This window comes from Cyprinus carpio, chromosome B18 (genome assembly GCF_018340385.1).
Source record: "Cyprinus carpio isolate SPL01 chromosome B18, ASM1834038v1, whole genome shotgun sequence".
NCBI lineage: Eukaryota > Metazoa > Chordata > Actinopteri > Cypriniformes > Cyprinidae > Cyprinus > Cyprinus carpio.
The window spans coordinates 1287624-1298880 of NC_056614.1; the positions used below are offsets into that span (position 1 = coordinate 1287624).

The window sequence follows — 11257 nt, forward strand, 5'->3', positions numbered from 1 at the left end:
AAGTCAGCGCAGGCACGCTAGAAATTCAAGTCCCTTCACAGATGGTGATGTTGACTCTGGAAGCCTGTGCAAAGACCTGGCTTTGCTGGAATTTAGGAAACAGCTCTAGCACTAGGGCCATGTGGGATCTCAAAAAAATAACATGTTAGATTGAGTGAGAAAGGGAGAGGGAACGAGAGAGAGAGGGAGGGGGAGATGAGAACTTTTTTTTTCTTTTTTCACAGACCATTGTAAGCAGTCAGAGAGGCAAATAGTGAAGTGCAAAGGAGAGCAACAGGCAGTCATCTCCAGAGAGAGCCTGAGAGCAATGCTCAGTCCACTGACAACAACTCAACATCCAGACAGTAAGGAAGAGGAAGGTTTTTCATACTACAGCCTGCCCTGGGGCCTCAGAAATCATCTCCCTTCTTCACAGCAATGCCTGCACCACTCACTGAACCAAGGACAAAGTTTCTTCACTGCATGTAGTCTGATTTGCACATGGACACTGTAAGTCCTCTATGCCTTTCCACCTTTAACCTGCTGGATCAAGGGACACAATTTGAAGTTTCACTGTCCACCTTTTTTCTGAAGTTGCTTGGAAGTTGTTTTCCATGCAAGTCTTGTCAATATGCTGCCTGTGGTTTTCGTGACATGGTGGGTCTGGGTGTTGCTTGGAAGCGTAGGGGGACAGTCCCAGTCTCAGCATCAATCTCAGACTGACGACTCAAACCCATGGAGACAGAGGATTCAATGGGAGAACAATGGACGTGTGTTCAGTCTTCTCAACAGTGGGGCTGAATACGTCCCAGCTCGGGCTCAGGAGCGTGACAGGAACCCCAGAGTGTTTTTAGCAGACGCTCCCAACCGTCGATCACAAGGTGGGAATGTACGGAGGCAAGCACCCTCCAGAGGAACCTCTGAGACTGTAAGAGGCCAAGCTAGACATCCGTTTGGGTTTGGCCAGGTGCCAGACAACTGGCGCCAAGGTGCAGCTGGAACAGGTGAAACGAGTCGCTTCCAGTCATCTACCGGCTCTCGCTTTAGAACATTCTCTGGCTCATCCTCCTCCTCCTCATCCTCCTCATCCTCTTCTTCTTATCCACAGTATCCGTTCCCTCAACAGCCTCCTTATGACTCGGTTCTGGACAGGTCATACGAACCTCCCTTCCGTGGAACGGGGTACTCCGCTGGCACTGGTGGTGGCTATGCCGGAGGAGGATATGGAAGAGATGGGTACTCCACTGGAAGTTTTGGAGGAGGTAGCTATAACGGAGGGGGTCCTGCAACCGACGACAGTTATCGATACTATCCCCCTTACGGTCAACCATACCAAGCTGTTCCTGCCCAGCCTGCGCAGCCACCAGTCTCTGATGGACTAGACCACAGGTACACGCACAGTCTATACAATGAGGACTCTCGAGATGCTGCAGTACCTGTCTCTAGCAACGCAGGCTCATCGTTCCAGCCTGCGGTCCAAAGCCCCCAGTATGAACAGTTTCCCCCCTTCGGAAGGCCCCAACCCCAGCCTCCATTTGTACAACCACCTCCACGCAACCCTCTCGCCTCTAACAATGCAGAGAGCCCCAACGTGAATTCAGGGAGTGTTTATCGTCCTCAGCAAAGAGGTATGATGCATATCCACATCGTATACACTTGTGAAAGAATCTCTTTGTACACACTAATGTTACTCAATAGTATGGGTCATAGACCAGCAGTCCAGAAAGTGTGTTTTCCATATAATGCACTGAATGCTACTGCGTTTCCTGATGATTCACATGTCGAGCAAGGCTGCAGACTGCTATGCTAAGTAAAGTTAATCACAGAGGAACTACAGTAGGCACTTAAGCTCTTGCATGGCTGGAGATTTGGGAAAATGGATGCACGTGTGGGGCTTGTTTCAGATTCTTACTCTCTCTCAAGAAAAGGAAGTGAGAAAAGCAGAAAGACATCTAAAAAATGTAGTTCTTCTGCCATCTCTTTGTGTTTCCTGGCAGCCCTTTGGATTTAGCAAACATGTAACCCAAGGGACTCAAACTGCACATAATTGATTGTAAAGCTGTTTGCTTACGCAGCTTGTAATGGGCATTGCTTTTGAGCAAATTTTTCTGCTTGTTTCCTCATAAGCAGTCAGTAAAAATTACTCTCTCCTAATGTCTGAGGATCTTTCATTCCCATCCCCCCATTGCCATTGTGTTTTAATTTACAGTCAAAGAAGTTCCAAGTCCATCTTCATCTCAAAGACTGGGTTATTGGAACCAGGTGTTGTGGGATGTGTGCGTGGGTGTAAGAGTATGTGGTAGTTGGTTTGTGTGCTTAGTGCCTATGGATACTCATTCTGCACAAAGAGTGCTCATTGTTTGAAGATTTGGTTTTGGTTTTGGTGATGACTGCATTGCGAGGGCTAAGGGTGAATGTTCCCAGTATTTGCTTTAGAGGGTGGGGTAAGGGGCTCAAGTGGCTTGGTTGTTGCGGGGTGGGTGGTGAACATGAGTGGTGTGTGTGTGTGTGTGTGTGTGTGTGTGTGTGTGTGTGTGTGTGTGTGTGTGTGTGTGTGTTGGGGCGGGGTGGGGGGGGGGGTTGTGGGGTGTTACTACATAAGGAGTGGGGAGATATGGTGAGACCAGCACACATGGGGTCCATTGCCTCAGGAAACAGAAAATATTTTGCTAGCCCCTAAATAAAAGTGTGTGTGTGTGCATATATGTGAACTTGTGTGAGGAGGCGGGTGTGTGTAAGGCCTTTGGGACTGAGTTTCTGGCCACTGCCAAGGTGCATTTTGTAATGTGAAATGGTCTTTGTCTCTTGCTTGAGTCACTTCACGCACAACTAATCACCCTAGTTTACAAAATCTGGTCATAAGGGAAATGGGTGTAAACTCAATCCACTGGAAGGTACACATGTGGAAAAAATTTACATTACTCATTACCCAATGATGCAATCACAAACAAATAAGTTGAAATCGGAGTTCCAGCCTGCGGGAACATATATTATCTGTCAATCTGAGTCTTAGAAATTGAAATAACATTAGATGGGACACATTTACTTAACTTGACTCATAGCATTGAACCTCTTTAAGATAGATGTTGAGATCAGGCCTGTATCGGACTAGTGGACATTCATTTATGTTACTTACATCTTACTAAATAATCTAAAAATTTAAGTCAACTACTTTGGTGTAGTGCAGGCATTCAACAGAATTTTGTGGAGAAAGGTGCAGACTGTGTGAAGAAACTTTTGCTGGATAACCACACTCTTTCAAACTCTCTTTACACGGTTTACAAAAGCTGACCAAGGAAGTTTCCTGAGGCCTTTCTTGAAGTCTGTTTCAGACCGAGCTGGCGATTCAGATGTGTACACAGAGATGGAGATGGCAAAGCATTCACTGACTCCAGTGAAGGGCGGCACTAACGAGTTTGAAATAAAGAGACTGGCCTAGGGCATTATGTTTTATGGAGTGAAAGTTGCTCCCAACTCTAAACATGCCTCCAGCAGACGTGCGATTAAATCTGCACTCCACATTGTTGCTTGCTGGCTTAAGTTTGTTATTGCTGGTCTGGCTGTCTGCAAAAAAAAAAAAAAAAAAAAAAAAAAAAAAAATGCAGCTGGATGACCATCAAAATCTTGCTGGTTAAGGTAATTAAGAGGCCTAGTGGGACTCCAGTATCATACACTGGATTTCATCGGTGTTGATCTTCTCAACAGGGTTCTTTTCTCTGAAATCCATGACATGCAAAGCAGGAAAGCAAATATGCTGTCGCCTTCCCTTTGAAGAAATGTTAATGTCCACCTACGGACTTTGACTGCTCTGTTATTATATTCATAAGATTATTTAGACATAAAGTGAGCTTGAATTTTAAGTGTAAATAAAGGTGATAAGTAGTTTCTGTACTGGCCCTGGAAAGAGTTTTATGAACATTAGCTGTTACCACTAGCTCTGTTTTTATTTATTTTTCCTTTTTTTTTTTTTTTTTTTTTTTAACAAACTTGGTCACATGCCCGATTTGGATCCAGCAGGGAAGTGATCTCATTTTTGTTTCGCAGTCACCTCTCCCTCATCTTTTGTTCTCTCTCTCTCTTTCTCCCTCTTTACATGCAACACTTTGTTCTTTTTTTTCTTATTTTTGCGTGACCTTGAAACCAGATGAGAAACAGCATTTGATGCATTATACTGTGAGGCTTCAGCATTACATCCTCAAAACCCTCTTCATCTCTTGTGTATTTTTTCAAAGGCATACTTATTTGGATACAGCCATTTTTCAAATATTTTACTTTTTTTTTTACATTTAAAAGTATGTAACATCAGAACAGATCAGAACATTAAAGAAACACATTTGTCCCCTGGACAGTGTGTTATGAGATCTGACATTGTTATTATTCTGCTGAGAAAAAAAAAAAAACAGCCTGGTTTTTATGGTCAAATCTGATCTTCAAAGATGGTCTGTTTGCTTGTTTTAAAGGGATTTGGACATTTGGTGGTCAGACTGGTCTGTTTGATGGTTTTAGGGTGGTTTTCAGGTGGACAGGCTGGTCTGTTTGGTAGTTTTAGAGTAGTTTGGACAGGTCAGACTGGTCAGTTTGGTGGTTTTAAAATGGTTTTGGATACTTTTCAGGTGGCCAGGCATATGGACACATTTTAGGTTGTCAAACTTGTCGGTTTGGTGATTTTAGAGTTTTGGACTCATTTCAGTTCATAAGACCAGTTGGTTTGATGCTTTTCAAGTGGTTTTGAACATTTTTTTTATGTGATCAGACCAGTCAGTTTGGTGATTTTTAGTGTTTTGCACACTTTTTGGGTGGTCAGGCCAGTCGGTTTAGTGGTTTTGGACACTTTGTAGGTGGTCAGACTTGTTTTTTTTTTTTTTTTTTTTTTTTTGGTTTTAGGGTGGTTTGGGATGTTTTTCAGGTGGCCAGGCTGGTCTGTTTGGTGGTTTTGGAGTAGTTTTGGACATGTTTATCAAGGTCAGACTGGTCAGTTTGGTGGTTTTAAAGTTATTTAGACACTTATAATGTGGGTTTAGGGGGTTTTGGGTGCATTTTATTCTACAAACCAGCTGAAAATCAGCTTGACTGGTGTTGAATACCAGCCTAGACCAGCTATGACCTACTAAGACCAGTTAAGAAGTTTTTTCCCCTTCAGTGTAATTTCAGGAAATGTGCTACAGCAGCTGGTTCTACACTGTAACCCTGATGATGTCTCCTGTTTTTAGGTTTGCCTGACCTGGTTCCTGACCCGAATTATGTCCAAGCCTCCACATACATTCAAAGAGCCCATATGTACTCCTTACGCTGTGCTGCAGAGGAGAAGTGTTTGGCCAGGTGAGAATCCTCAATTCTTTCTATTTATGAAATGGCAAAATAAAGCTGGCCAGGCAGTATTTACACAATACAATAACTGTTTACACCACACCATACAACAATACTTCAAACAACTAACGAGAAGAGTGTTAGATGATGTCTGAGGCAGAAGTATGGGTGGTGTCACATCATATAAATCCCAGCCTGCTGTTATGAGCTCATCTCATATATTCAACGTTTTATTTCTCAGTGCTGCAGTCCTTCATTAAGGTTTTTTTGGTTATTTATTTATTTTATTTTTTTCTCCTCAGCTCCGCCTATAGTGCTGAAACCACAGACTACAGTATCAGGGTTCTTCTGCGCTTCCCTCAGAGAGTGAAGAACCAAGGGACGGCTGATTTCATGCCCAACCGACCTCGTCACACCTGGGAGTGGCACAGCTGTCACCAGTGAGTCTATCTTTTACATCTGTATACGTGGAGACCTCATGGGCATAGAATATGGAGGGGTTCGAGGTGGACTTAAAATATATATGTAAAAATAAAATGTAAATTAGTCCCCCTCACTTTTTCCAGGCAGGTGTGTTCACGTTCAGCTTTTCTAGGGCCAGTGTAAATAAATCAACATTTATTCAGAGATAAATCAACATTCATTTAGATAAGTCAAAGAGACAGGATAGTCTATGCATGACCTGACCTTTTATTCACCAAAATGAGGTGATGTGAACATTATAGCGCACTAAACACTCTCATTTCATTCATCCTCGAATCCAGAGGGCGCTCTCATGCAGAAAGTCCTACACAGACTCATATAAATTATAACTTATGTGCCAGGAAATCCCTATTTTTTTTTTTATTTTTTTTTTTTTTTTTTTTTTTTTTTTTTTTTTTTATTATTTGTTTTTTATTTTTTTTTTTTTTTTATTAATTAATGCAGTTTTTAGAACAAATAGCATACAAAGGCAATAACATATAAATTGCATCAAAACAAATAAAATAATAAACAATAATCAATAAATAAATAAAATAGGGAAAGCAATAAGAGAATCATGTCCATAAACAAGTACAAATAATTACAAACTATTCAAAGAGTAGATTTAAGGCTTTAAAATCATTTGCATTTTTTGCTTTGTTATTTCTTGTTTATTTTAATGTATACAGGTAGTGACCTATTTATGTTTTAAAATTTGTAAAATTATTATTTTTTTTTTTTTCACTGCTCATTTACATTTGGGAATAAATAATTTTCCTTATATAATGAGTAAATTGACAATATACCAAATTTTGAAGTCAACAGTAAACTCATAAACAAAATAAAATGAGTAAATTGACAATATACCAAATTTTGGAGTCAACAGTAAACTCATAAACAAAATAATAATTTAATCACACCAAAATAATTTTGTATACATACAATCATAAAATAAATGGACAATACTCTCATTTTGACCAAAATATAAGTGCTGTCCCTATCTGCCCTCACTCACAGCAGTCCCACTCTTTTTATTTATGATTTTCTCGTATAATACGGAATCATCCTGTATTTAAAGCACCAAAGAAGCGTCCCATATGAAAGCTATATGGAATGCAGTTTGTCCCGTGTTCACAGGAATATTCCATATGACCACCAGATCATATGAATAACAATTTCTCAATTGATAACTAATCATTATTTTTGCACAAATCATTGTTTTATTTGTTTGAAGAAGGCTTTACGACCAAGCAATGACCGCAAATCCCTTACTGTCCCCATTTTAATTTTGCCAAATCAGTTTGGGCAAAAAAAAACAACAACTTATTGATCATGAACCCAACATCCAGCAAGGCAGGAAAACATTCAGTCTACCTGAGGGAAGACGTCTTTCACTATTTTAATTTAATGCTGTTAAATAGATAGAAAGAAAGAAAGAAAGAAAGAAAGAAAGAAAGAAAGAAAGAAAGAAAGAAAGAAAGAAAGAAATTGTAAAAAATTTAATTTCTAGCGTAATCTTAACATTTGGACTTCATTAATGAAGTACAAATTCAAGCAGCAGAAGCAGCCCACACTCTCCAAGTTTTCCTTAATTGAAAAATATTAACTTTCATTCATCCAGTTAATAATTCTTTTTGTTAAAAAATGTAAGTGTATGCTTTCAAAATTCATGCTATTTGTATGTATGTAATTCCACAGTTTTTTCACCTCCTAAATTAGCCCACTTCACTACCTGTGCAGTCACAACTCTATAATGGTACAGTTTACTTAGACTGATTTTTTTTTTTTTTTTTTTTTGTATGACAAAAATCTTTTTAGAATAGGCTTATTGTACCTACACAAATGTGATTATTTCCTGAAAAAAAAATTAATTTACATTATAGTACAGTACAAATATTTTGAGTGACCCTTATTCTGTCCCTTAAAAATAAATTGTCCCTTATTTTCCATTTCTTAAGTTAAGATTTTTACATCAAAATGAAATCTATAGAACAATACAATGAATTGCAAGGATCCAGAGAACAGTGCACTATTGTAGACTTATACACTGAGGTTTTAATTACATTATTTTAATATAGTCAGTCATAAACTAAAGTGGACCGGTTCAAACTCCAGGACTGGAGATGCCTGGAAAGGCAAAAGAACACTGGAAATTTGGCAAATCATTCTAAGATAAAAATTATTACATTTTCTTTTTCTTTTATATATATACCCTCCAATTTAAGACTAAAATCTAAATTTGGTTTTCCGTCTGTATTATTTCCTAATAATTTCCTCAGCCTTGAGGGAATGGCATTAATTACCATCATATACTCCTTGACAGGTATATTAAATTACATTTTCCCCCTAAAAACTCTAAATAGTTAAGCACAAGGAAATCCCTGATAAAGACAAAGGCACTCAGTGATCGCTGTAGCTAAGCTTTATAAATAGCAGAAACGATTTGACTGATGAAATGCATAGACAATAAACACACGATTGTGACCATATATGGTTTATATGTGTTTTTCAAGTCTTTTTATGTTAATAATTTATATGTTTTTTTATATTAATATTCAGGTAATAAATAATAAAATATATGATTAATGTAATGTTAAATATATTGTCTGCCATCTTATGTGATAAAAATAGGGGAAAACAGTGTTTGTAGTATATAATCCAATCATAAATTGTTCTCATAAAGTTTCATAAAGTGTGTTTGATTTCTTAGTCAATCAAAAGTAAGTGGTAAGGAGAAAATAATAATAATAATAATAATAATAATAATAAAACCTGTAAAAAAAATGAATTTAATTATATTGATTTTAATTGTATTGAATTGAAATAAATAAACCTATGACCAGAAGGGTGGGGTTTTGAGGAGCTAAGCATGGCATGGAGCATCACACCAATTGCAACAATGAGTAATAAATGCAATTTTAGGATGATTGTAATTGAAATGGCTGAAAAGTCATAAATACAACCACTAGTAATATGATCAAATGGCTTATCACTTTTGACCAACAGGTGGCGCTGTAATCAAATCATTTTGGTGTGTTCTGTCTGAAGTGACAATGGCACACACTAAGTTTGTTGTCATTATGTCAAAACTTTGAGGAGATATAGCCTTTGAGTCATTTTGGCACCGTGCCTGAAGTTTGTAGCAGAGCTGTACGAAAACAGTTTTGTCTATCGACACGAAATCCATAATTTTTTGTCAGCAAAGTCTGAAGATGATTTGATTTCATTTCATTTTGGTGAAAATAGGACCAACGGTTGATGAGGAGTGCAAAAAAGTAGGTTTTCAACATAAATCAAAATGGCCGACAGGAAGTTCGGCTTATTATGACATAATTGATACGTATGTTGTCGGCATGACCCAAGGAATATTTTGAGACCAATTTCATTACAATAGCAGGTCAATGCAATCAAAAGTAATTAGCATTTTTGAAAATTTCATAGTTTATAATTAATGAATAGTTTATTACTCCAGACCAATAAGTGGCGCTGTTACCAAATTCATGTGGCGTGGTCAGTGTGATGGCGCATACAAAGTTTGGTGTAAATATGTCATAGCTTTGCAGAGATTTTCACAATTACAGCAAATTTAGGATGATTGTAATTGAAATGGCGGAAAAATCATAAATACAAGCATTATTTTTGTGTGATTGTAATTGATATTTTTTGTTCAACAGGTGGCGCTGTGATCAAATCATTTTGGTGTGTTCTGTGTGAGGTGACAATGGCATACACAAAGTTTGGTGTCAGTATGCCAAAGCATTGCAGAGATACAGGCTGAAGTGTCATTTTGGCATCGTGCCTGAAATTTGTCGCTGTGGTATGCGAAAACGGTTTTGTCTATCGATACAAAATCCATAACATTTTGTCAGCACAGTCTGAAGATCGTCTGATTCAAGTTTTGGTGAAAATCGGACCAAAAGTTGATGAGGAGTTTGAAAAAGTAGGTTTTCAACATAAATCAAAATGGCGGACAGGAAGTTCAGCGTACTCTGGTATATTTGGTATCTATGTTGTTGGCATAAGCCACGGAATATTTTGAGACCAGTTTCATTGCAATAGGCTAATGCAATAAAAAGTTATTAGCATTTTTATAAATGTAATTATTAATGGTTAATGAATGGTTTATTACTCTTGACCAATAGGTGGCGCTGTTAACAAATTGATGTGGCATGGTCAGTGTGAGGTGACAATGACACATACATAGTTTGGTGCAAATATGTCAAAGCTTTGTAGAGATATAGCCTCAGAACCATTTTGGCACTGTGCCTAAAATCTGTAACGGTGCTGTATGAAAACGGTTTTGTCAATTGACACGAAATGCATAACTTTTTGTCAGCACAGTCTGAAGATGATCTGATTCGATTTTGGTGAAAATCGGACGAACAGTTGAGGAGGAGTTAGAAAAAGTAGGATTTTAACATAAATCAAAATGGCGGAAAGGGAGTTCAGATTTCCCACTACAAAATGTATATGTCTGTTGTCGGCATGACCCAAGGAATATTTTGAGACCAGTTTCATTACAATAGCCTAATGCAATCAAAAGTTATTAGCATTTTTGGAAATTTTATAATTAAGGGTTAATGAATGGTTTATTACTCTTGACCAATAGGTGGCGCTGTTACAAAATTGATGTGCCGTATTCAGTGTGAGGTGACAATGGCACATGCAAAGTTTGGTGTAAATATGTCAAACCTTTACAGAGATACAGCTCTCAGTTGCAGTTTGGCATCTTTCCAGCAAATTTGTTCATGCGCTAAACAAAAACCGTTGCGTGTAGCAACACGAAATCCATTACTTTTAGGCAGCTTTGTCTGAAGATGATCTGAGCCAAATTTGGTGAAAATCGGACTAACGGTCTAGGAGGAGTTCGAAAAAGTAGGTTGTCAACATGAATCAAAATGGTGGACAGGAAGTTTAGCAAATATTGGTAAAATTGGTATCGGTGTTCTCGTCATGATCCAAGGAATCTATCATTATCAGTCCGGTTACAATAGGCTAATTTAAGCAAAAGTTATTAGCATTTTTATAAATTTCATCATAACTTTTGACCACAAGGTGGCGCTGCCACCAAACTTTTTGAGTACCTTCAGGGCATGGAGCCGAAGATTTTTGTAATTATTTTCATAACGATACGATAATGCGTTCAAAAAATACAGCATTTTAAACCATAATTCAAAATGGCCGACACCTAAAATGGCTGACAAGGGAAAATTGGATATCATTCGACTCGACATGACCCATCGAATCTAAAGAGACCAGTTTTGTGATTTTTGGCAAAACCATTCAGAAGTTATAAGCAAAAATATGCATTTTTCGTATCTCCTGACCACTTGGTGGCGCTGCGTCGAAACACTGCAGGTAGTCTCAAGTCATGCTTGTTACAACACTCACCAAGTTTGGTCTCAATACGCCAAACAGTTGTGGAGTTATAGCCTCACAAGCATTTTTGCGTGCTTTTTGTAGAATTTGTTTACGAGGTATTCGAGAACGTTGTTGGACGAATCAACTT

The 11257-nt window shown here is 38.2% G+C and overlaps 1 protein-coding gene across 1 annotated transcript in view; it reads left to right on the forward strand.

Moving 5' to 3' along the window:
* Positions 1 to 215: 215 nt before the first annotated feature.
* Positions 216 to 11257, forward strand: part of LOC109062947 (lysyl oxidase homolog 1-like) — a 20445-nt gene continuing 9403 nt past the window's right edge. Inside the window, exons 1-3 of the mRNA XM_042743415.1 lie at positions 216 to 1607; positions 5190 to 5298; positions 5589 to 5726. Of these exons, the coding sequence (XP_042599349.1) occupies positions 611 to 1607; positions 5190 to 5298; positions 5589 to 5726 (1244 nt within the window). The 5' untranslated portion in view covers positions 216 to 610. The remainder of the gene's footprint in view (positions 1608 to 5189; positions 5299 to 5588; positions 5727 to 11257) is intronic.